Source organism: Petaurus breviceps, unplaced genomic scaffold (genome assembly GCF_028583685.1).
Source record: "Petaurus breviceps papuanus isolate PSGF00001 unplaced genomic scaffold, PetGlider_PUasm1.0 90919, whole genome shotgun sequence".
Taxonomy (NCBI): domain Eukaryota; kingdom Metazoa; phylum Chordata; class Mammalia; order Diprotodontia; family Petauridae; genus Petaurus; species Petaurus breviceps.
The window spans coordinates 11,013,248-11,040,424 of record NW_027187378.1 but is presented as its reverse complement, the minus strand read 5'-3'; the positions used below and the strand labels follow the sequence as shown (position 1 = coordinate 11,040,424).

General features: G+C 35.6%; 1 protein-coding gene across 2 annotated transcripts in view; it reads left to right on the top strand.

The window, feature by feature from the left end:
- DZANK1 (double zinc ribbon and ankyrin repeat domains 1) overlaps positions 1-27,177 on the top strand; it is a 135,410-nt gene that overhangs the window by 28,998 nt on the left and 79,235 nt on the right. For both annotated transcript variants that reach the window (XM_069075472.1, XM_069075473.1), the window contains 3 exons: positions 237-354; positions 16,485-16,598; positions 23,610-23,702. In XM_069075472.1, coding sequence (XP_068931573.1) covers positions 237-354; positions 16,485-16,598; positions 23,610-23,702 — 325 coding nt within the window. The remainder of the gene's footprint in view (positions 1-236; positions 355-16,484; positions 16,599-23,609; positions 23,703-27,177) is intronic.

Genomic DNA, 27,177 nt, shown 5'->3' with positions numbered 1-27,177 from the left:
GTCTTTATTGTAAATATCTGTTAGTGTATAAGCCTCAGTGCTTTGGTCTAATGTTTTGGCCAGTGAACACCTTAATCTCCCTATATCTATTTTGAATGCACAATTATAGTTTGGAAGAGGTTATAGATTTAGTCATAAACATTTTAAAAGTATCTTATGATCATGATTGCTTATTTTTTCATATTCTTAACATTGAACTATAAGATACATTCAACTAATAAACCCTTGTTTTTTAGGTGTGCAAATTGTTTAACTACTCGCCCATGTGACCCTTTCACTCTTTTCTGTCAAGAATGTGGCACTCCTGTTCCACCAATGTTTGGTCAACACCATCCACCCCCAGAAGGAGGTCAGGTGAGAAAACTGAAAATAATCTTTTATTTATTCACTTGTTATAAATAGTATCAGACAACAACATAACTTAATACTAAGAAACAATAGGTTTCTTATACTTTAGATTGGAAAAACCTGTTTTTGGAAACATTTTAGTATTTGTCCTTCTTACTGAATGTTGGCTATTTCTTTCTCCTGTTTGTTGGTCTTACGTGATGAAAAGATTTGAAATATCAATTTTGTCTTAAGCATCATTCATATTACTGAAAGTAAAGATATTCCAGCCCAGCATAGCTTTTAATTCACAATATAAATATAATGAAGAAAAATATTGAAGGGTCATAAAAGCTTAGAATTGGAAAGGCACCTGACAAGTCATCTACCCCAGCCTCTATCTAATACATGCATTTATTCTACAGCATCCCTGACAAGTAACCTTCTAGCTTCTGCTTAAATACCTCACTACTTTACAAGATAGTTTGGGATCTTTCTAGTGATTAGGTAGGTCTTCCTTATGTTATACTGAAAACAATTTCCATCTAGCTCCCTCCAGTTACTGCTAGTTCTCCCTTCTGGATCTACACAGAATATGTCTAATCCTTTTTCCACGTGGGCTTATCCAGCCCTTCAGACATCTCTCATGTTTCCCCTAAGTTTTCTGTTCATCAGACTAACCATTCTCTATCATTTCTCATATGATATGACTTTGAATACCTTTACTATCCTAGTCACTATCCTCTTTATATGATACAGTTTGTCAGTGTCTTTCCTAGAACAAGAACCCCAATGGAATCACATTCACACTATTCCAGTTACAGTCGGATGAATGGTATATGATCACATGATCATGAATGCACATATCCACAAATTACCCTACCATATAGAAGAAGTAGGTGGGTTTTGAAATAAGCCACAACTTAACCTTCACTTCTGAAATAGGAAGCTTTGCCTTGTACATGTTGATTAGATATCAGTGATAATTATTCATTCTACAAGCAGGTATTTAACATCTGCCAGATGCTACCCTAGGCACTGACGGTACAATGACAAACAGTTCTCCTCAAGGCATTGCATTTAATCAGGGGAGATAACACATACATACATACATACATATATAATATATATAAGCATATACGAAATAAATAGAATCAATTCAGATTTGGGGAAGAGTGAGGGCACTTGGAACTGGTGGGAGGAGTGGATCAAAAAAGATTTCCTCTGGAAGGTGGTACTCCAGCAGAGCTTTGAAGGAGAAATGGGATTCTAAGAGGTAACTGTTGATGCTCACCGCTTCATCTTCTGTAGGGGATGTAGGCTCAGCTCCCTGCCCAAGGTCCACCTCTGGTTCGTGGCCAATGTGTTCTGGCTGCTCTCTTTGCTCCCAGCAAGGACCATTGCCTGCTCCCTGTCCCATTTACTGGACACAGTACTTCTCGTCAAGCTTTCATCCTTGCAACAGAAGGACTCCCCCAGGATCTCTCTTTCTGTTCAGAAATGCCATGCGGAATGAGGAAGCCTCTCCTCTGCAGTCCTTCCTTTGCAGAAGTTTGCCCTATTCAGTTCAATCCCAAGTGCATTTGTTTCCTTCCTCAGAGCTTTTTAATTTACTTTTTAAATTTACTTTTAGTTTACAACATTCAGTTCCATAAGCTTTTGAGTTCCAAATTTTCTCCCCCTCCATCTTCTCCCTCTCCCCACCCCATGGAAGCATGCAATCTGATATAGTTTCTACAAATACCTTCACATTAAACATTAGTCAAGTAATAAAGAAGGATTATAATCAATGGAATGAACGAGAAAGAAGAAACAAAACAAAACAAAAAAGGGAGAGCAAGTAGTTTGCCTTAATCTGCATTCAGACTCTGTAACTCTTTCTCTGGATGTGGATAATCCTTTCCAACATGAGTCTTTTGGAGTTGTCTTATAATCTTGCATTGCTGAGAGGAGCCCAGTCTATCAAAGTTAGTTATCACAGCTATGTTGTATCTGTAATTGTGTACAATGTTCTCCTGGTTCTGCTCCTCTCAGTTTATCAGTTTATATAAGTCTCTCCAGGTTATTATGAAGTCCGTGGCTCCTCATTTCTTATAGCACAATAGTATTCCATTACATTTATATACCGCAACTTGTTTAGCCATTCCCTGATTGATGGACATCCCCTTGATTTCTAATTCTTTGCCACCACAAAAAGAACTGCTATAAATATTTTTTGTGCATATGGGTCCTTTTCCCACTTTTATGATCCCTTTGGGATATAGCCTAGAAGTAGTATTGCTGGGTCAAAGGGTATGCACATTTTTTATGACCCTTTGGGCATAGCTCCAAATTGCTCTCCAGAATGTTTGAATCAATTCACAACTCCACCAAAAATGCATTAGTGTTCCAATTTTTCCACATCTTCTCCAGCATTTATCATTTTCCTGTTTTGTCATGTTAAGCAATCTGACAGGTGAAATGTGGTATGGACTTCAGATCTTCCTTATGATCTGAAATGTCCCCTGCCCCCAGGGTCTTAGTATTATAGTACTTGATATCCAGATATACAGAAGAGGTAAAGTAAAATAAAATACAGTTTCATTGGTTGATAGACATTGTTTTTGACCCTCTAGGAGAGCCAGAAATGAGCATCCCTATGGATGGTCACAGGATGAACAAAGAAAGGATCATCTTCACTGACTAAGTATTCATAAGGTGGTCCCCTCCTCACGTTGGGCAAGAGAGGGTGATCCAGAGGCACAAAAATAAGTTGAGGGACTTAATATCATATCATGATATCCCACCCATGTTGGGCTTGGTCACAGTGATTAAGCAGAAGATGGTAGAGGTCTAGAGTCCTGCTGTCCTCTCACCCATGTTAGCCTTGGTCCTACAGGCCAAAAGGGTGGAGGTCCTCTAGTCAGCATTCTTGTGGTTAGGCAAGAGAACTTCACAACAGGTTAGTGAACTTATAGCTTATAGTTGAAAGTTTGGGGCCTATTGTAAGAAAGAATTTATCTTAATTATCCCTAAATATAATGCATGTAAATATATATTAATTTATGTAATTCCTAAATTTATATTAGTTGACTAGTTTGGCTAAATGTATATTAATAGGTATGCATATCACTATAGTCACTATCCCTATTAAATCACACTAAACAAATTAATACTTATTAGAGTAAAATAGGGGTCTAATTAAAATCATCTGTCTCAAAAGTCAATCATATATGTGTATATATCTTAGTTCTTAGAGAAAACAGTTTAATCTTATTTTTCTCAAAGTGATGTTCTACTACATTAAAATTTAAAACTTTTATACCTTTGTCCCATCACATTTTTGTCCTAATTGTTCTATCTAACCTTTGAGGATATAATATCCTCAAATCACCTAGAAAGAATGAGATATTTTAAGGGCCTAATCTTAAACATGAATGTATAACTCTTGGTGACAACAAATTCAGAATAGTAAAAATTAAAAACAGCAAGATCTTTCATACTTCCAACCAATTATAGTAACTCAGAGACCTTTAATATTGCAATAAGAAAATTCTTCATGTATGTAAACTTTTATAATTTACTTGCCCTTCTTTAAAAATTTCCTATGAAAGGAAAAAAGATGGACCTTGTTATAACAGTGTCAACTGACTTGACATAAGCATAAAGCTTCCTTAACTCTGAGTCCAGATAAGAGTCATAGTTTGCCTTTATTTTGTAACAGGTAATTGTGCAGAAAAGTTCCACATTATTCATGGAATACCATAGGCGCTCAAAATTAACCAGGAAGGAAAATTTCCTGTTCAGAAGGAAATAATACAATGGAGAAACTAAGTCAAGAGGATTCTCCCTTCACCTGTATAGGGTTGTCCTCTCAACATTACCAGGCACAGACATCTACCTGACAGTTCTCAGACCGCACTCGCTTTGAATAGCATTTAGTTTTTCCCTTACATGATAGGTTATTGACTCAATGAAAATTCAGGCAATCATACCTGAAATTTTTTTTTTTAAACTTCAGAACAACATCAAATTACAATCCCAGGGTGGCTAGGTGGCACAGTGAATAAAGCAACAGCCCTGGAGTCAGGAGGACCTTAGTTCAAATCCAGCCTCAGACACTTGACACACTTACTAGCCCTGTAACCTTGGGCAAGTCACTTAACCACAAACTGTCCTTCCTCCCTCTCCAAAAAGCAAAAAAAAAATTACAATCCCAAGGGATTTTACCTCACTAACAACAGCTTAGGTGTAGCTATAATTATTTTTTTTCTCATGTTGCAATAGCACTTAGCAACACATATAAACCCTATCTTATACATTCTTTCTAGTTCAAATCCATCTTGGAACAAACATTCATCGTTAGAAATTAAGAAAATAATTACGATCTATGATTATACACATATAGTGAATATGTAATAGTTCATTAAAAAACCCAGAAAAATACTGGCTACTGTAGGCCTTGAGTCTGATAGATTTCCATATCTGAAAGTATAACATATGAAACCATAAAACCAAAACAAAATCTTTAAATCTTAGATCTGTTGACACTAAGTAGGCTTAAAGATATAACTTTAAATACTATTCCAGGTGCACTTACATAATTTTTGTAAGCAATGGCTAAACAATCTATAAGATAAAAATCACTCCTTACAAAATAAATTCACAAGTCCATCTACTTCACTTATGAGAGATTTTAGTTTCTTATTAAACTGCTTCATTATTTTAGATCTTCACAATATTCTTTCAGCAGCTTCTTTCACAGAGTTCATGAGATTTATGACCTTAGTAAGGATTAAGATCCAGGAAACCAAAAATCTAGCAAATCCCCAAAGAACTTCTTAGATATTTACAAGGTCTGTGGCAGTTTCCCCTACTCTGAGTAATTATAATATTATTCATTTTAGGCAAAATATACCCAATTAAATTCTTGACAGGTTTTTAAAATCATAATGGCAGCAGTCTCTATCAAAAGAAGTTAATTTTCAAATAATAAAATTGTATCACCCTATAGGTATCAGTTTTCAAATTAACAACATTTCTTATACAACAATTTCCCAAAAATCACAATACAAGAAAAACTAGGAGTCTTTAACAGTAACTTAAGCAATGTTATGAATTTTTGAAATGAACCACAAAACTTTTTGCCAGTCAAAATAACATCAGCTCCATTGAATCTATGCCCAAATCATCTCATGTAGTAAATCACTTCATCTATCATTTGGCATTCTATACTAATTGCATTAAAAAGCCAGTATAGAATACTTACATTTTAAATTCTTATTCATACAGTTTCTAAATATATCCTTCTTGCCGAATATCAAGTGCATTTTTTTAAGGTCTGATTTTCCCATAGAGAATCAGACATCAAAATTGTCTTTAGTTTTATATTTAATTTTAGGATAAAATCTAATAAAATCTGAATTTACTGTCATTAATGCTATCATTCATAATTTCAGTTATCTCAAGGACCCTTAGCTTCCAGCACCTCAAATTATACATCCCACAATTTACAGCAAAGATAATAGATTACAATTACAAATTTAATATCTAAGTAGTTTATAATGCCATATAATGCCATTCTACAATATAGGAAATAGTAGTATTCATTTCTTTGCTTTTCTGACTTTATCTCTATAATCCCAATCTGGCAAGGGCTGAAATCACTTAGAAAAAGTTTTATGATTTTGTTTTGTTTTGTTTTTTACTTCCTAAAACTTTATCTCTCACTGAAAGTCTGAAGTGGGAGTAAGTCCCTGCTTACTGGGATGGAGAGTTTAGCATCAGGTTACAGAAAATTGAGAGAATTTTTTTAGGTATGAAACTTCATTAGCGTTCCCCAGCATTTTAACTCTCTGTATACAGTTTTGGGTTTTTTTTAATTTTCAAATTTATCATTTATTTATTTTTAGCGTTCTTTTCTTTTTAAATTTTGAGTACCAAATTCTCTCTCTCCTACTCCCTCCCCGATGCACTGAGAAGGCAAGCAATATATATCAGATATATAAAACCATGCAAAACATATTTCAATATTGGCCATTTATTTTAAAAAGCAAGAAAAATAAAGAAAGTGAGAAAAGTATACTTCAATTTGTACTCAAAGTTCATCAGTTCTCACTCTGGAGGTGGATAGCATGTTTTCATCATGAATCCTTTGGAAATGGCTTGGATTATTGCATTGATAAGAGTATCGAAGTTTTCCACAGTTGATCATCATTACAGCATTGCTGTTACTGTGTATGATGATATCCTTACTTTACTTTGCATCAGTTCATATAGGTCTTGCCATGTTTTTCTGAAACCACTCCCTTCATCATTTCCCATCAGTACCCTATCAAAATCATATGCTAAAACTTGTTCAGTCATTCCTCAGTTGATGAATATCTCCTCAATTTCCAATTCTTTTCCAATACAAAAAGATCTGCTATAAATATTTTTGTACACCTAGGTTCTTTTCCTTTTTCTTTGATCTGTTTGAGATGTGAACCTAGTAGTAGATTGCTGACTCAAAAGGTATGTACAGTTTTATAGCCTTTTGGACATAGTACCAAATTGTTTTCTAGAATGTTTGGATCAGTTCACAACTCCACCAATTGTTCATCATTATACTTCTTTTTCCCTTCTCCCCTCTAGCATCTGTCATTTCTGCTAGGTGTGAAGTGGTACCTCAGAATTATTTTAATTTGCATTTCTCTAATCAATAATAATTGAGAGCATTTTTTCATGTAACTGTCTATTTTTTCTTCTGAAAACTGCCTTTTCATATCCTTTGACCATTTATCAAATGGGGAATGGCTCTTACTTTTATGAAATTGACTCAGTTCTTTGTTCAGTATATATTTGAGAAATGAGGTCTTTCTCATCAGAGAAACTTTCTGTAAAATTTTTTGTTATTACTTCATTGTCTTTTACCTTTTAGCAAAATGTAATTTTCTCAATTATCTCTTTTTGGGGGGGTCTTTATTAATTTGATTGTTTACTTTTAGTTTACAAGATTCAGTTCCACAATCCCTTGAGTTTCTAATTTTCTCCCCACTATGACGGCATACAATCAAATATAGGATCTGCAAATACTTTCCCATTAGACATTAGTCAGGTTATAAAGAAGGATTGTAACCGATGGAATGGACAATGGGAAAGAGGAAACAAAACCAAACAAGAAAAAGAAAGAGAGCAGGTAGTTTGCTTCAGTCTGCATTCAAACTCTGTTCTTTCTAGTTCTTTCTCTGAATGTAGACATCTCCTTCCATCATAAGTCTTTTGGAGTTGTCTTATAACCTTACATTGCTGGGAAGAGTCTAGTCTATCAGAGGTGGTCATCACACATATGTTGTGTCTATAATTGTATACAAATTTCTCCTGGTTCTGCTATTCTCACTCAGCATCAGTTGTATAAGTCTCTCCAGGTAAATATGAAGTCCATCTGCTCCTCATTTCTTATAACACAATAGTATTTTTTTTTGCACAATAGTATTCCATTACATACATATACCACAACTTGTTTAGCCATTCCCCAATTGATGGGCATCCCCTTAATTTCCAATTCTTTGCCACCACAAAAAGAACTGCAATAAATATTTTTGTACATACAGGTCTTCCTCCCACTTCTATGATCTCTTTGGGATATAGCCCTAGAAGTGGTATTACTGGGTCAAAGGGTATGCAATAGCCCTTTGGGCATAATTCCAGATTACTCTCCAGAATGGTTAAATCAGTTCATAACTCCACCAACAATGCATTAGTATTCCAATTTTTCCACATCCTCCCCAACATTTGTCATTTTTCTGTTTTGTCATCTTAGCCAATCTGCCCTGTGAGATGTGGTACCTCAGAGTTATTTTGATTTGCATTTCTCTAATCAATAGTGATTTAAAGCATTTTTTTCATATGCTTATAGATATATTTAATTTCTACCTCTGAAAATTGCCTGTTCATATCCTTTGACCATTTATCAATTGGGTAATGGCTTGTATTCTTATAGATTTGACCCAATTTTCTGTATATTTTAGAAATGAGGCCTTTATCAGAGACACTGGTTGTAAAAATTCTTCCCCATTTTCCCACTTCCCTCTTAATCTTGGTTACATTGGCTTTGTTTGTACAGAAACTTCAATTTAATGTAATCAAGATTATCCATTTTGCATTTTTTAGTGCTCTAACTCTTGTTTGGTCATAAAGTCTTCCCTTCTCCATAAATCTGACAGGTAAACTATTCCTTGCTTTCCCAGATTGCTTACAGTATCAGCCTTTATACCGAGGTCATGTACCCATTTAGACTTGATTTTGGTATATGGTGTTAGATAATGGTCCATGCCCAGTTTCTGCCATACTATATTTCAGTTTTCCTAGCAGTTTTTGTCAAATAGTGAGTTATTATCCTCAAAACTGGGGTCTTTGGGTTTTTCAAACAGTAGATTATTATAGTCATTGACTCCTGAGTCTCGTGTACCCAATCTATTCCATTGATCCACTACTCTATTCCTCAGCCAGTACCAAGTAGTTTTGATGACTGCTACTTTATAATGCAGATTAAAATCTGGTATGGCTAGACCACCTTCCCTAGCATTTCTTTTCATTAACTCCCTTGATATTCTGGACCTTTTGTTCTTCCAAATGAATTTTGTTACTATTTTTTCTGGCTCTATAAAGTAATTTTTTGGTAGATTGATGGTATGGCACTAAATATGTAATTTAATTTAGGTAAAATTGTCATTTTTATTATATTAGCTTGACCCAGCCATGTGCAATTGATGTTTTTCCAGTTAGTTAGATCTGACTTTATTTTTGTGAAAAGTGTTTTGTAGTTGTGTTCATATAAATCCTGGGTTTGTTTTGGCAGGTAGATTCCCAAATATTTTATAATGTCTACAGTAACTTTAAATGGGATTTCTCTTTTTATCTCTTGCCATTGGTTTTTGTTAGAAATGTATAGGAATGCCAAGGATTTATGTGGGTATTTTATATCCTGCAACTTTGCCAAATTTATTTATTGTCTCAAGTAGTTTTTTACTTGATTCTCTAGGATTCTCTAAGTAAATCATCATATCATCTGCAAAGAGTGATAGCTTAGTATCTTCTTTGCCTAATTTGATTCCTTCGCTTTCTTTTTCTTCTCCAGTTGCTACTGCTGACGTTTCTAGTACCAGATTGAATAAGAGGGGTTATAGTGGACATCCTTGTTTCACCCTTGATCTTACTGGATATGCTTCTAGTTTATCCCTATTACATATAATACTTGCTGATGGCTTTAAATAGATGTTACCTATTATTTTAAGGAAAACTCCATTTATTCCTATACTTTCTAGTGTTTTTGATAGGAATGGATGTTGTATTTTGTCAAAAGCCCTTTCTGCATCTATTGACATAATCATATGGTTTCTGCTAGTTTTATTGTTGATATGATCAATTATACTGATGGTTTTCCTAATGTTAAACCATCCTTGCATTCCTGGAATAAATCCTACCTGATCAAAGTTTATTGTTCTTGTGATAAGTTGCTATAGTTTTTTTGCTAATATTTTATTTTAAATTTTTGCATCTATATTCATGAGGGAAATTGGTCTATAATTTTCTTTCTCCATTTTGTCTCTTCCTGATTTAAGTATCAGTACCATATTGTTGCAGCAAGCACCCCAGTGTCCCCAGGGTGGTTGCCAACACAGGTTCTTAGATCTGTTTTTCTAAAGGAAAGCAACTCAAAATGGGTTAACAATCTTTCTTTAATCAATCAAACATATATCGTTTACCTAGTTCAGGGGGAAAAGTTCAGCACCCCGAACTTCAGAGTATACAGAGGTTACAAGCAGAAGTTACAAGACAGAGAGACATTTCAGCAGACAGGCTTCCAAAATGTCCAACCATTACATACATCCATACCTAATCACAGTTACCAGAGAGGGAAGCATCAACATCTGGGTTTTCAAAGCCAGGGGGCTCTCAACTACTGCTCAGAGTCTCATCTGGTCAAATCACACAACACTTCTCAAAGTGATCCCCAAAACAACGCCTTACATCAGGGATTATATAGCCTTCTCCTGGGTCAGAGAATGTAACAACCCTCTTGACCCACTGCCCAATCACAAAGCACCAAGGTGTGGGCATTCCTGAAAAACAAGCCTCCCACCACATGCTCCAGGTGCACTTAACCTAAGGGCAGGTAAGATCTTAAAAATTTACATTCCTATAACACATATTTGTGTCATAAAAAGAATTTGGTAGGACTCTTTCTTCACCAATTTTCCCACATAGTTTGTAGAAAATTGGAATCAATTGTTCTTTAAATGTTTGATAGAATTCACTAGTAAATCCATTTGGCCCTATAAATTTTTTCCTAGGGAGTTCGCTGATAGCTTGTTCGATTTCTTTTTCTGAGATGGGCTTATTTATTTACTTCCTCTTCAGTTAATCTGGGCAACTTATATTTTTGTAGATATTCATCCATTTCACTAAGATTGTCAAATTTTTATGCATACAATTGGGCAAAATAATTCCTAATTATTGTTTTAATTTCCTCTTCATTGGAGATAGATTCACCCTTTTCATTTTTGATACTTGTAATTTGCTTTTCTTCTTTTTTTTATCATATCATTGACTAAAGGTCTATCAATTTTATTGTTTTTTTTTTCATAAAACCAGCTCTTAGTTTTATTTATTAATTCAATAGTTTTCTTAATTTCAATTTTATTAATCTCTCCTTTGGTTTTCATTATTTCTAATTTAGTATTTAATTGCGGATTTTCAATTTGTTCTTTTTCTAGCTTTTTCAATTGCTTGTCCAATTCATTGACCTTCATTTTCTCTAATTTATTCATGTATGCATTCAAGGATATAAAACTTTCCCTAAGAACTGCCTTTGCTGCATCCCACAAGATTTGGTATGTTGTCTCATTATTGTCATTCTCTTGAATGAAGTTACTGATTGTTTCTATGATTTCTTGTTTGACCCACTCATTCTTTAGGATTAAATTATTTAGTTTTCAATTAGTTTTTAGTCTATCTTTCCATGGCCCCTTATTGCATATGATTTTTATTGCATCATGATCTGAGAAAGATGCATTTAATATTTCTGCCTTTCTGCAATGAATTGTGAGGTTTTTATGCCCTAGTACGTGATTTTTGTGTATGTGCCATGTACCTCTGAGAATAAGGTATATTTCTTTTTATCCCCATTCAGAGATCTATCATGTCTAGCCTCTCTAAAATTCTATTCACCATCTTAACTTCTTTCTTGTTTATTTTGAGGTTAGATTTATCAAATTCAGAGAGGGGGAGATTTGAGGTCCCCCATTAGTATAGTTTTTCTATCTATTTCTTCCTCTAATTCCCTTTCTCCTCAGGAATTTGTATGCTATCCCGCTTGGTGCATATATGTTAATTAATGATATTGCTTCATTCTCGATGGTGCCTTTTAGCGGGATATAGTTTCCTTCCCTATATTTTTAATTAGATCTATATTTGCTTTTGCTTTATCTGAGATAAGGATTGCTACTCCTGCTTTTTTTTACTTTAGCTGAAGCATAATATAGTCTACTCCAGCCTTTTACCTTTACCCTGTGCATATCCCCTTGTTTCAAATGTTTCTCTTGTAGAGAGCATATTGTAGGATTGTGGTTTTTAATCCATTCTGCTGTCTACCTTCTTATGGGAGAGTTCATCCCATTCACATTCACAGTTATGATTACTATCTGTGTCTTTCCCTCCATCCTATTCCCTCCCCTGTTTATGTTTTTATTTCTTTCTTCTCCCTTCCCCTCCTTAAGAGTTTTCCTTTTGACCATCGCCTCCCTCAGTAATCCCTTCCTGTGTCCCCACCTTTACCTACCCTGTACCCTTACTACTGTTTCCCTCCCTTCTAACCACCTCCTTTTTTTTTTTTTTTAGCAATCGGGGTTAAGTAACTTGCTCAAGGTTACACGGCCAGTTATTTCTGGGTGTGGTGCTGAGTGTCTGAGCCCGGGACTCGATCTCCAGGTCGTCCCAACACTGGAGCCAGTGCTCTTACTCGCTGAGCCACCTGGCCGCCCCTAACCACAATATCATTAATTAACATATATGCACCAAGCGGGATAGCATACCTCATCTTTCCATATAGGAATGTAACTAGTTTAACTTTATGGTTTTTAATAATATAAAATATTTTAATAAAATTGTTTTTAATTTAACTTTATTATTACTCTTTCATGTTTACCTTTTTATGATTGTCTTGAGTCTTGTGTTTGAGTGTCAGATTTTCTATTCAACTCTGGTCTTTTCCTCAGGAATAATTGTAAGTCCTCTATTTAATGAAAGAACTGTATTTTCTCCTGAAAGATTACACTCACTTTTGCTTGGTTGTTATTCTTGGTTGTATTCCTAGGTCTTTCACCATCTGGAATATCATATTCCCTACACTCTACTCCTTTAATGTGGAAGCCAATAAATCTTGTGTGATCCTGACTGTGGCTCCAGCATATTTGAATTGTTTCTTTTTGGTTGCTTGGAATATTTCCTTTTTGACATGGCACCTCTGAAATTTGACTGTTATACTCCTGGGAGTTTTAGTTTTGGGATCTCATTTAGGAAGTAATTGGTAGATTCTTTCATTTTCTGTTTGGCCCTCTGAATCTAAGATATCAGGGAAGTTTTCCTTGATAATTTCTTGAAATATGATGTATAGGCTCTTTCTTTGATTATGGATTCCAGGTAGTCTAGCAATTCTTAAGTTATCTCTATTTGTATTGCATTTCCAGGTCAGGTGTTTTTCTGATGAGATGTTTTACATTTTCTTCTATTTTTTCATTTTTTTTTTACTCTGTCTTATTGTTTCTTGATGTCCCATGGAATTATTAGCTTTCGCTTGCCCAATTCTAATTTTTAAGGAATTATTTTCTTCAGTGAGATTTTGTCCTCTTATTCCATTTGGCCTCTTCTGCTTTTTAAGGAATTTTTTTTCCTCTATGAATTTTTGTGCTTCTTTTACCATTAGGCCAATTCTGTTTTTTAAGGCATTATTTTCTTTAGTATCTTTATTCTCTGCCTCTTTTACATAGTTGTTAATTCTCTTTTCATAATTTTATTGCAGCACTCTCATTTCTTTTACTAATTTTTCCTCTATCACTCTTATTTCTTTAACTCTTCCAAGAATGCTTGTTCGTCTTGGGTCCAACTAGCATTTTTCTTTGAGGCTTTTTTGGCAGCTATTATGCTTGTTTTGTTTTTATTCTTCCCAGGTCTTAGGTGAATGAGTATTCTAATAAAAAAAAAAAGCATGGTATGCTTGCATCAAATTAAGGTGCTGTGCTCTGCAAACAAAGCAGAATTGCAGTAGCTCAAAAGAAACGTAAGATATGCAAATTCAGGGACATCTCTACCCCAAATGTTCATGTGGAAGACTATTTGTACCCAACCTGTGGTAGAGCCTTCTCAGTTTGTCTTAGTCTGATTAGCCACAGGTGGACACACTGTACATTGACCCCATCATTTCAAGCAACCCATGTGTCTTATGTGGAAACTGCCAAGACAGAGAATAAAAACAAAATAGGCGTAATAAACAGAGGTGCCATGCATTCATAGACACAGTGGCTAGGTGGGAGAATAGACCCCCCCTTCCTCTCATGACAATTCACAATAATTTTCTCCACTAACAAACCACCAAGGAAGAATATGAGAAGTCATCTGCCTAAATCTTTTGTTCTGGCCCAGAAGTCAATTAAAATAACTTCATCACCCTGCATTACATTGTTTCCTTAAGGAAGTAGCTGGGAAGTTCTTAGAGTTCATAGACTGATAAAAATAGAGTGGTAGTTCAAAGAAGGCCCTAGAGCCAGTTGCCCTCCCTGTGACTCTCCTTATGGCCTGCTATGAGTAATTCACTGTGCTAGGCTATGAGGGATATAGGAGGATAAATGGTAGCTGTCCTCAAAGAGCCTTTATTCTAATATGGAAGATAATAATGCAAATAAACATCCATGATATGAAATAAGCATGATAATTGAGTCAGAAGTACAAAATGATAGGAATTTTTGGAGGAAAGGAGAATAATTTGCCACTGGGAAAACCAGAAAAAGCTTCATATCCAAAGTATAAAGGCAGCTGATGGATAGAGTGCTGGATTGGGAGTCAGCAAGACCTGAGTTTGAATCCTGAATCAGATACTAACTTTGTGACCTTGGTCATTTAATCTCTGTTAACCTCTGTTTTCCTCATCTGTAAGCCAGAGATAATAACACCTACCTCGCAGGATTGTTACAAGGCAAGATAAGAAGTATAAAGGGCTTTGCAAAACTTTAAAGCATTAAAAAAAAAAACCAAGTAAATAAAATTCTAAAGCATTAAGTGATATAGTAGATAGAATGCTGAAAGTAGAGTCATGAAGTGTTGAGTTCCAATATGACCTTAGATACTAACTCTGTGATCCTGGGCAATTCAGCCTCTGTCTGTCTCAGTTTCATATGTACAATGGGACTAATAATAGAATTTCCCTGGCTTATTGTGAGGATAATATTAGATAGTATCTGTAAAGCATTTGCAAACATTAGTGTGCTATATAAATGCTAGTTAATAATATTATTAGCTGTTGTAAGTGGCATTTTTGTCACTTTTTGAAAAGTGGGTAGGAACCATTTCTTGAATGATAGCTTTGAAAAGATTGGTAGAATTTCAGCAGGTAAAGTTGGAGAAAGAATTCTGTATCTAGTAAAGATCCATTAATTTCATCTTTTCCCACAGTACAATGTGTTCAAGGAAGAGCTCAGCTTTAGAACACTGTTGATAAGCATACAGCCCAAGTTAGAACTAAATGTTTCTCAGTTTTGTATGGTCCTTGTAAAATAAATTTGTTAATTTGAAAGAAGCAGCATGGCATGCTTGACATGGAGTCAGGAGGCCAGGGTTCAAACATTTGCTCCAAGCTTACCTTGAAGCAACATATCCTGGCCAGGTCACTTCAGCTTCCATTTCTTCCTTTGTATAAGGAGGGCAATAAAACTTACTACCTACTTCGTGGTGTTGAGAATAAACCTTAAAGTCTTATACAAAAAAGAGGTATCATAATTATTCATCTTGTCTTCTGTAGTACTTTGGTACACCGTTTTCCACCCAATCTGTATCAGAATGCATCAGTGCCCTTTCAGGATCTGGTGTGCCAGCCAGAAGAGCTTCTGGCAGTCCCATTTCTCACTCATCTCCCACAAGAACTATCTACCACAAGCTCCAAACCTATTCCTATGCCTTGCTTATTTTACTCTTTCTCCTTTATCCCTTCCTTGCTAATAGACCTAATCTTTATCTTCCTAATGGATCAGCAATGAGACACATTTCCCAACTCCTTCCTTCCTTGTTTCTATTCCCATTCTCCATTCTCCCAAACACTCTAATAACTAAATTACTGTATTCGTGAACCCCTTCTCTTTTCTCCATTATCATAGTTCCATGTATTCTTTCCAAGGGCTTATCCTCTCTGTGGAAAATTTAGAAATTTTTAAGTCTGTTAGCAATAAAAAAAGAATTGGGAAGCCTAGTTCAAGATCCTTATCTAATACAATTGATAGCTTTGCTGATAGTGTCAGGAGAAAACAGAATGGGTGACAGAGAGCCACCCTATATGTGGTTCTTCTAAGTCAGAGCTGAAATACAGAAAGCAAGTCAGCAATGAGATCATCCTTTTTGAGTTTGTTCTGAGATGAAAGAGGAAACTGAGACGAATTAGTGGATCTTTGAGCAACAAAGTATTTTTTTCTTTTTAAAAAGAAATTATTATAATAAACTATGAACCTAGATATTGAAACTGCTAAGGCAAGAACAAAGCTTTCTATTTGAAATAGGAAACTTGATCATGAAAACTGTATAGAGTAATTTGTCTTTGCAAATAGATTTCAAGAAGTTAGCTGGGATTGTTGCCTTATTTCATTATTTGTCTTTGGGGAAGAGGGACAGTAAGTCTGTCTTACTCTTCATTATACAGAAGAAACTAAGATAATCATAATGATACCTTTATTTCATAATCTCAAAATCTATATTCAAATAAGTACTTCTTGTTGTTGCACAGCCGCTTAAAGAATTTGTATTAATTTTAGGCTTTGTGAAATTACCTTCATTTACCTGTGATTTTCTCTGTAGTTCAGTATTACCTAAAAGTTTATTTTACATCTCCTTCAGTTAAATTTTTTTTTAAATTAAAAGCAACTATAACTTTTATACAGATGGGGATGTGCATTGAATGTAGAACCATGGTACCAGTGAACACTCCTTTATGTGTCGTATGTGAGGCCCCTCTTGCTCCACAGCTACAGCTCCCCGCCAATGTTCATTTAAAGGTAATGAAAATTAAATCATGAATTAAAGCTTTTGAAAGTAATGTTTTGAATAGTAGAATGCACATTTTAATATAGATTATATGTTTGGTTAATTGAACTATTATCATAGTTAAGTCTTTGATCATATGTAATGCTTATTAAATAGTATCTATGATTAAAGACATTTTTATTTATGGCTAGCCATGTTGTATAAAGTAACCTGCCAACAGTATCTATGTACAGGAGAGATAGGCACATGAAAGTTCCTTCTATAAAATTATTAATATAGGTTTCCAGTTCAAACTTATTATGACTGAATTTTATGATACTCTAAGCTTTAAGAAATTTTTTGCCTTAATATATTTGACAAATATTTTGATAAATTTTATAATTTGAAAAAATTAAATATTATGACTTATTTTTATTATTATGGTTTTTATTTGTTGTTGTTTGTCCTTTTTCAAAGAAGACCATGTCACCAGGAAAATGATGCCATGACTTGCAAGTGAATTGGATTTAAGTGAAGAGGGTTGTGTAAAGTCGCTGGCCTCATTTGCTCCTCCAGAAACATCTAGATCCAATGGCAAAATATAGATCAGAATAAGTGGAAATGGTCCCTGGCTTTTATTTAAACTATTCTAAAACTTCTGTTTGCTTTGATTATCAATTACTACCATACAGAAAGAGTGCAGAGAATTACTATCATAGAGTCTGATATAATGGATAGAAGGCCAGCCCAGGAATCAGGAAGACCTGGCTTCAGGTCTTGCCTTGGACTTGTACTTGCTGTGTGACCACGGACAAATCAGTTAATTTCTCAGTATTTCAGGCAGGTTTCTAACACTTTAAGTTGCCATTCTTCATTGGTGGAAGGTGTGAATGAAATCACAGATCTGGACATACATAGACAGAGAGATAAATAGAGAAGAGAAATATAAAGACCACCAGTTCCTTGGAAGCAGGAACTATTTCATTCATCTCATAGTATTCTCAGCATTTAAAATACCTGAAACATAGTAGGATCTTAATAAATGCTTGTCAACTTATATGTGTATATGCATATGTTGTTGTTGTTCAGTTGTGTTCATTCATGTCCAATTCTTTGTGACCCCATTTGGGATTTTCTTGGCAAAGATACTGAAATGGTTTGCAGTTTCCTTATCTAGCTCATTTTACAGATGGCAAAATTGAGGCAAACAGGGTTAAGTGAGTTGCCCAGGGTCACACAGCTATTAAGTGTCTAAGCCAGATTTGAACTCACAAAGATAAGTCTTCCTGACTTCAGACCCAATACTTGAGCCACAGCACCACCTAACTGCCCCATACATAGTTGTATCTGTATTTCTATAGGCAAAGGATACAATCATAGCTAATCACCTGACCTGTAAATCCTAGTAAAAATGAAACAGTTTACTTCTATAGATGTAATCTTATTTATTACCTGTTAGGTAGTTAGAGATCAGTCTTGTATCCCCTTTAATTCTAAGTGGTGACTAAAATAAGGAGATTTTTGTAAAAATAGCCTCATCTTACCAAACATTATTTTGGTTCTAAAACAAGTCTAATTAGTTATGAGAAAAACACAATAAGAAAAAAATTATTTAGTTAAGAGAATCCAGTCAAATTTAGAATTTTTACCTATACTCATAGTTGAAATTCTAATACCTGGAAACATGATTTCTGGAGGGAGACCAAACTGATCTGGATGTAACCTAGTTAAATTCAGTAGCTTCTTGTGTTATTATTACTTGATTTTCCCACTTCCAAGCTGTCATACTTTGAAATGTTCAGAATTATCACTGGCCCCATAATATTTAAAAAATATGTGATTATTAAGTTCTACTGGTACCAAGGGAATATAAATCACAGTTTACTTATTCTTTTACCAGAAAGTTATTTCAGAGAGTGCTAAGTGTCCTTGAAAGGGTAGTTTCTGACTGACTAATAAAATTTCAGCATTACAATAGAAGCTGCAGAAAAGAACCCCAAAATAGGAAATATCACTTCCAGAGTATAAAGCACTATGTAAGTTAATAGAAGCACCATTGGTATGCATCTATCACAGTTTTTTTTAGCTTTTTAAACTTTTTTTTTTTTAGCTTTCCCCAATCAATACTCACTTTATTTCCAGTATTTTGTTACTACAAAAAGCGCTGCTATGAATATTTTTTGCATATGATGTATTCCATTCTGTCTTTGCCCTCATGGAAGTATGTGCCCAGTAGTCGATTTTTTAAATCAAACAAATATTCCTGAAATATATGAGATCTTCTGTTTTAAGAAAAATTTGATGCAAAGATTTTTTCCCAGTTGACCACTTCCCTTTTAACATAATTGCTTTGATTTTATAAATGCAAAAGCTCTTTCATTTCATGTAATTGAAATGATCTGTTGTTTGGTTGTGAATTCATCTCCTAGCCGTAACTATTGAAGAGATTTGATCTGGCTCTCTTCTAATTTTTTTTTATGGCATGATCTTTTATATTCTGTCACATAATTGTTTTAAATTGTATTGTTGCATATTGTGTAAGATGGTGGTCTAAACTTAATTCCTGCCAAATCTCTTTCTAGTTTTCCCAGAAATTCTCCTCAAATTGGGAGTAGTTTTTCCCCAAATTAATTTATGTTCCCAAGTTTGTTACTGGGTTGTTTCTGATTCATACTTATTTAATCTGTCACTTTTTAAAAATCAGCACCAAATAGCTTTGGTGAATATTGTTTTGTAATATAATTTGAGGTCTGGAATTCTCTAATTTATACTTTTTTCAATATTTCTCTTGAGATTCTAAGTCTTCTGTTCCTTTGAATTAATTCTATTATCATTTTATCTAGCTCTATGAGGTATCCCCTTGGTAGCTTTATTTTTTTAAAATTATCTCCCTTGAGATTCTAGATCTTCCTTTAAATGATTTGTTATTTTTTATCTAGTTCTATAATACATCCCCTTGATAGACTGATTGTTATTGCACTAAATCTATAAATTGATTTAGATAATATCATTGCTTTATTAATTATGTTGGCATAGCTTAGTCATGAACAGTGACTTTACTTCCACTTATTTAAATAATTCTTTACTTAATTATGGAGTATTTTATAATAGTATCTATTCAGGTCTTGTGTGCATTGTTAGACTGACTCCTAGATATTTTAAGTATTTCGCAGTTATTTAGAATGCTTTTTCTAATATTTTCTCCTGGGTTTTAGCACAGCTATATAGAAATCCTGTTGAATTTTGGGGGGTTTATTTTATAGCCTGCTACTTCACTAATGCTGTTAATTGTCTTGGTTTATTTGCTGTTTCATGTTATCAGAGTCATGTTATCAGCAAATATATATACAATATAGTCTTGTTTCTTCTTTGCCATAGTTGATGACATTAACTCCTTCTCTTGTCTTATTGCTGTCACTAGCAATAGTGTTTACCATTTGTTATTAATAAAAATAGTTAACATTTATATACTACTTTAAGGTTTACAAAGCTTTACTTCTGTTTTCTCATTTGATCCTCATAGCAACCCTGTGAGTTAAGTGCTCTTTTTATTAAATTTTACAGATAAAGAAAGTCAGCCTTAGAGAGTTTGTGACTTTGTTACCCAATCAGGATATATTAATATATATAGGATGTGAATCTTTTTCCTGACTATAAAGATGGATGGCTGTCCTTTATGCCAAGCTGACATTTAATTAAGGAAGCAGATATACTACTCAAGTAGATTAGTATATTTTTTCCTTTCTAATGTTCAAAAGCATTGCCAGAAGGTCACCTGGCAAGTCTGAAGACTTATCTTCCCAAACATGGTTAGTTAAAAAAAAAACCCACAACTTTTTATTCTAAGCATTCTTTCTACTAATTTTTCTTTTTACCATTCGGATAGAGATGTAGATATAGGCTTGATTGAGAGTCAGTGACAGATTTCTTAAGCAAATTTGAAAGATTTCATCTAGGCTCTAAAAGAAGTTGCCAGATATCACTGTTTAAGGAAGCTATTTTCCCCCCTTAGTTTTACATACTCTAGAACAGTGGTTGTCAGTGTGGTTCAGGACCCCTGGGAGTACTTGATACTAAGACGTTTTAATTTTTAATATAGTAAATATCTATAGATATATATGACCCACATAAACAAGAGCTCTGGGGGAGGGATCTTCAATAGTTTTCAAGAGAAGAAATGGAATCCTAAGACCAAAAAGTTGGAGAAGTGATGCTCTAGCACTATGTCAAGTAATAGCATTTAAAGTGGGTAAGAAAATATTTTGAATGGAAAATAGAAAAGTAGAGCATTTTAGAAGTTGATAATCTACAAAAGACCTCTTGTTATGATGATGAAAGGCTATTATTTTTTATTTAAATATACTATGCAGAATGCTTACAGATAACATATACAAAATTATCCTGGCTACTTGGATGAAAAACAGAAATTAAATACTGAGAATCAGGATATATATGATAGCTTATATTAAAGTTTTTCATAGTCACAGTTCTTTTGATTGAGGAAGAGATGCAGAGGATACTGGATTCTGACTCAGGAAGACCTGAATTCAAATTTTGCCTTTGGCATTTAAGGGCTTTGTGACTATGAGCAAGTCACAAAATCCTCAGAGCCTCAATTTCCTTATCTGTAAAATAAGGATAATAGTTCCTATACTACTTATCTCACTGGATTATTATAAGGATCGAATTATTTAATGGAGTTAAAGTGATGGACAAATGACAGTTTTTGTTTTCCACTTAAAGTAACTTTTCAGGTTTGGTAAATCTGCTTCAATAAATCTGAGATAAAATACTTGAGAAACAACTCCCTATTTGACAAAAATTACTGGGAAAACTGAAGAGAAGTTAGGCAAACATTTGAATTAGACAAACATCTTGTACCACCGAACAAAATAAGATCAAAGTGTGTATGCAATTTGAATAATAAAGATCACACCATAAAAAATTATATGAGAACAAGATTCAGCTCCTTTCACAGCTATGACTGGAGGGAAAGCTCTCAGCCACACAAGGGTTAGAGCTGATGACCAAAGACAAAAATAGGTCATTTCAGTTACGTGAAATTGAAGTTTTTGTACATCTGTTGGGGATTTTAATTCGCAGGTTAAGACTCTTAGATTGTGATTCCTACCTGTCTATTGCTTTGCAAGAAACACTGTCACTGGGATTGAAATGGGTAAAAAAATGCTCTGGGTGTTGATTTTTTATTTTTAATGGAGTTCTTATTGTTTGTCATAGCACTCTCAAAGATCTTTAGAAATTCCCTATTGCAACCTAACAGCTTTGGGATGATTTCTTTCTAACCTGAAGTCTCTCAACTACAGTTATATAAGAGCCAGGCCTTACTATATCCTCAGCCATAAGTCATCATGTATGTGATTGGAAACAGAAACAGATCAGAAAACAAGTGGCCATACACAATATATTTAGCCATATATTTTCCAAGTCCTTTTCAAGAAGATAATGTAAGAGGAAGCTGATCCTTATCCTTGGTAGGAGTAAAAGGCTCTTGGAGACACCAGTGTGGCTCCTGTGATTCCTCACTTGTGAGTTCCAGGAAAAACCTTGAGGTAAAAAGCACTTCTTACCACCTCTGGGAACTTTTTTTTTTAACTTCCAAAACACCTTTAAAGCTGTGAGGAAATTACCATTCGGTTCCTCTCTTCAGGGATATCCACTGGGACAATAGCTACAACATTTATAACAGGATCATCCCATGTCCTTTCTTCCAAATTATAGACGTTGTTTTCTGATGTGAATTTAGAGATAAAGCCATTCCCTTGTGCCAGTGTCAGACTTCTTCTTCTTCTTCTTTTTTAAAGCAATTAAATTAAAGTTAAGTAACTTACTCAAGGTTACACGGCCAGTTATTTCTGGGTGTGGTGCTAAGTATCTGAGCCCGAAATTGATCCCAGGTCATCCCAACTCTGGGGCCAGTGCTCTTACTCACTGCGCCACCTGGCCGCCCCTAAGCAATTGGGGTTAAGTAACTTGCTCAAGGTTACATGGCCAGGTGCTTCTGGGTGGGTACTAAGTGTCTGAGCCCGCATTCAATCCCAGGTCATCCCAACTCTGGGACCGGTGCTCTTACTCAGTATGCTACCTGGCCGCCCCTAAATGTCAGACTTCTTAAGGCCAACAGTTGTGATCTTTTATGTCTGACTGTTCACCTCCTTGTCCCTTATCCTGATTCATTTTCCTTTTTTGTTTAATTTTTTTCCAATTACATGTAAAGATAGTTTTCAGTATTCATTTTTGTAGATTTTGAGTTCCAAATTTTTCTCCCTCCCTCCTTTCCTTCCCCCTTTCCAAAGACAGTAAGCAATCTGATATAGGTTATAAGTGTACAGTCATGTTAAATATATTTCCATATTAGCTGTGTTGTAAAAGAAGAATCGGAACAAAAGGGAAAAACCATGCATGAGAAAGAAAAAACAAAGTAAAAATAATGTGCTTCAATCTGCATTCAGACTCCATAGTTCTTTCTTTGGACATGGATAGCATTTTCCATCACAAGTCTTTTAGAATTGTCTTGGATCATTGCATTGCTGAGAAGAGCCAAGTCTATCATAGTTGATCATCACACAATGTTGCTGTACCTTGTACAATGTTCTTCTAGTTCTGCTCACTTTACTCAGTATCAGTTCATGTAAATCCAGGTTTTTCTGAAATCTGCCTGCTCATCATTTCTTATAGAACAGTAGTATTACATTTCACTTATATACCACAACTTGTTCAGCCGTTCCCCAATTGATGGGCATCCCTTCAATTTCTAATTTTTTGCCACCATAAAAAGAGCTGTTATAAATATTTTTGTACATGTGGGTCCTTTTCCCTTTTTTATGATCTCTTTGGAATATAGGCCTAGTAGTGGCATTACTAGATCAAAGGGTATACACAATTTTGTAGCCCCTTGGGCATTGTTCCTGGCTCATTTCCTAAAAAATTTGTTTAGAGATCTGATGGCTGACACTGGTTGAGGGCCTTGATTATTATTTTTTTAGTTGTTTGCTTAAAGCAATAAATTATTCTTTATTTCTAAGGGTAAGGGAATCTGCCGTTTTTGTGGAACTGGAAACCCTGCTCCCTTTAAGCACTGTGTGACCTGTGAGAGTCGCCTGCCTGAAACACATGTGGTAGGTTGAATGCATAACTGACTCAAGCTTTCTTCAAACTATGCTGATCTCAAAATTGTATTGTTATGAAGAGTAAGACTTTTGTACACTTTCCCCTGATGTTAAGGAAGCAAAGATAATTGTACCAATGGATTAAGACTAGAAGACTTCCCCTTTCCCCCCAAATAGATCCAGGGACACCTAGTTTCACAGTGACTTCTGGTAGTCTATGGGAGAGCCAGCTGTGGAGAAAAAAACCACCTCTTGAGAAGGGACTGCTCTTTCCCTTGTGCCTCTCCAAATAGCAGTAGGGATTAAAAGGAGAATTCTTTTTCCCCTTGCCTTACATTAGCCATAGTCTTTTATATTGGAGCTATTCTCCCAGTGTTAAATACCAAACCCAGCGATGAGTAGAGAATCAGTAGAAGTGGTTCCAAAGAGAGTAATCCCTGGCAGCAAAGAAAGAAACCAGCAATGGAAGAAGAATAAACTTAGCATTGGTTGTCTGAAGTCATGTGGCAGAGAGGAGGAGAACAGGCCCAAGGAGCCATCATAAATCAATCAGTCCATCAATAAGCATTAAGCACTTACTATGTTCTAGACATTGTGCCAAGTTCTAGAGGTATAAAGAAAATCAGAAGAACCCTGTCCTCAAGGAACTTTCATTCTAAGGGAGAGAGAACACATAAATACAAGTTATATACAGAGTAGATACAAGGTAATTTTAGAGGGGAAGATTTCTTGGAGAAGGTGGGATTTGAGTTGAGCCTTGAAGGAAGGGGTGGTGATAAGGAGAATTAGCCTTCCATGCATGAGGAACCACCAGTGGAAATGTACCAAGCCAAGAGACGGAGCATCATGTATGGGAAAAAGCAAGGCCACTAGTTTGACTGGTTGTACCCGTAAAGTACACAAAGAGGGTATTATATATAAGACTAGAAAGATACCAAGCATTCAGGATGTGAAGGGCTTTAAATATCCCAAAAAGGAGTTTTTGATCCTTGAAGGCCACTGAAGTTTATTGAACAAGTGAATGGGGTTTTTTTGGGTTTGGGTTTTTTTTTGTTTTTTTGTTTTTTACTTTTCTCTACACTGGCAAATGTTTATTTTCCAAAATGCTTATTTTCAGAGACAGGCAGAATCACAGATCTTATATTAGAGGATGAACCATTTGCCACCAATTTGACTGGTTTGGTTGTTCTAATGGCAAAAACACAGAGACAACAAATGGGTAGGGGAAAGCAAGGTGGTTTCTGTTCTCTAATTTTTAACCTTCAGAAGGAGGTATCTCTTTTGGAAAGTTATGTTTCTGGTGGTCAACAGGGTACACTTTCATCCCAGCATAAAGAATGAAACTGCCCAGTGTCACCACAGGCAGCTCAAGGTCTCAGCTCTTCCTTGCTTGAGTGGTCATCTGAGGGAGTGTGCTTCACTTCCCTCATTAGCTTCTCCTGCTCAGTGACTCTTCCAATTAGCATTCTGCTAATTATGTGGGCACCCAAAAGAATGGCAATGGTGGCATCTTGTAAGGTGGTTTTGCACTTATATTGTCATCCATTTGTCAACACCTAGGCCCAGCCAGCTATGAACATCAAAGAATGGTGAGATTTGTACCTTAGGAAAATCATTTTGATAACTCTGTGGAAGATAGATTGGAGATGGGAGAGACTTGAGACAGGGAAGCAAATTAGGATGCTGCAGTACTAGTGCAGGCCAGAGGTGATGAGGTCCCGAAATAAGGTGGTGGTTATATGAATAGAGAAAGGGGGACATACATGTATGAGAGATGTTGAGGGGACGGGAACAAGATTTGGTAACTGATTGGATATGTAAGGATAGTGAGAATGAGGAATTGAGGGTGACATTGCAATTGGGAACCTAAGTGATACCTTTGACAGAAATAGGAAGTTTGGAAAGATGAGGTGGATGAAAATATGAGTTCTGATTTGGAAATGTTGAGTTTGAGGTGCTGACAGAATATTAAGATGAAATGTCCAACATACAACTGGTGGTGTGAAACTTGAAGTCAGGAAAGAGACTAAGTCTGGTGTAGGTTGTGTGTGTGTATCTGTGTATAGACAGATCTCTACATACAGATAGAGCTAGACATTGACATACAGATAGACAGAAAGACACAGAGAGGAGAGATAGAGAGAGAGCAAGAGAGAGATTAAGAGAGATCTGAGAGTTATCTTCATAGACATGATAATAGAATTCACAGAAGCTGATGACATCATCAAATAAGAGAATATATAAAGAAAAGCTAAGAAGATACAGAGAGTTTTAAGGGGATGGGGGAGGATATAAGAGAGAACAAATTTGGGGAAGAGGTATTCAGTAGGCTCGCTATCTTGGGGTGGGGGTAGGAGAAAGATGGAGAGAAAATTTGTAATTCAAAATCTTTTAGGGTGTTCCCACGTTTAGAAAGCTGTCTTTTGCTGGTCCCACCCTTATATGAGTAGTGCCACTCTTTCTGAACTCCTCCCCTCAGACATGACTTTCTTTTCTAGTAAGCTGCCCTGTGAAAAATGGTTTTCCTTTCAAGCCTACTATGGGAAGATAGTGGGAAAAGGAATTACGTGAGACCACCTCAGCAAAACTAGGGCCTACTCACAACTTCCCTCCTCTCCCCCATCAAAGGCTACTAAACTCAGTTTTCTATGAGTAGTCTGGATCCACATTATTCTCAGCTTTGGGTCAACTACAAAAATAAGAATCAATAAAATATCTTTTATTGAACATTGAGCCCCCGTTTTTTCCTAGGTAAGGTCTCAGCATTAATACATTTTACTTCTGTCTTCCTGTTTGCCTCACCCCTGTGTACCTTACCACCTCTCCCTCAGCTGCCTTTAAGCAAAGAAAACAGATGAGTAATGCAATGGTTAACCACAACTTTATTTTAACACTAGCTTTAAGGACTAGGTGAACAGGCTGCAAATAAACTTTAAAGAGCCAGAACTAAGTTTTTGGAATAAATAGATGTTCTCCCTGGGTAGTGAGAGGGAAAATGGAATCATCGTCTTGTATTTCCCTACCTAGGCTATTTCAACAAAACCGAGATCTGCCCAGACAAGCCTCAAACTTGTCTCAAGTCCTCAGACCCTCTTAGGGTCCAGGACAGGTGACTTCATGGCTGCAGCTCTTGCTTCTGTTTCCATAGTGATTAAATCAGTCCAGTTTTTTCACTCATATTCTCCCAGTACTGCTGGGGCCCCAGTGCCACCTACTCTCTTGTCTAGTCTAGTACAAGCAAAGATGGACATGGTTCTGTGTTCATACCTCCAATCTGTTTGTGCCTGTATTTTCTTGAGTCTCTTTTTATGAAGTCTCTGCCCTTTATCTTTTAAGAGTGGGAGAGAAGGGGGCAGCTGGGTTGCACAGTGCATAGAGCACTGGCCCTGGAGTCAGGAAGACGTGAGTTCAAATCCAGCCTCAGACACCTAACACACACACACACACACACACACACACACACACACACACACACACAAACTAG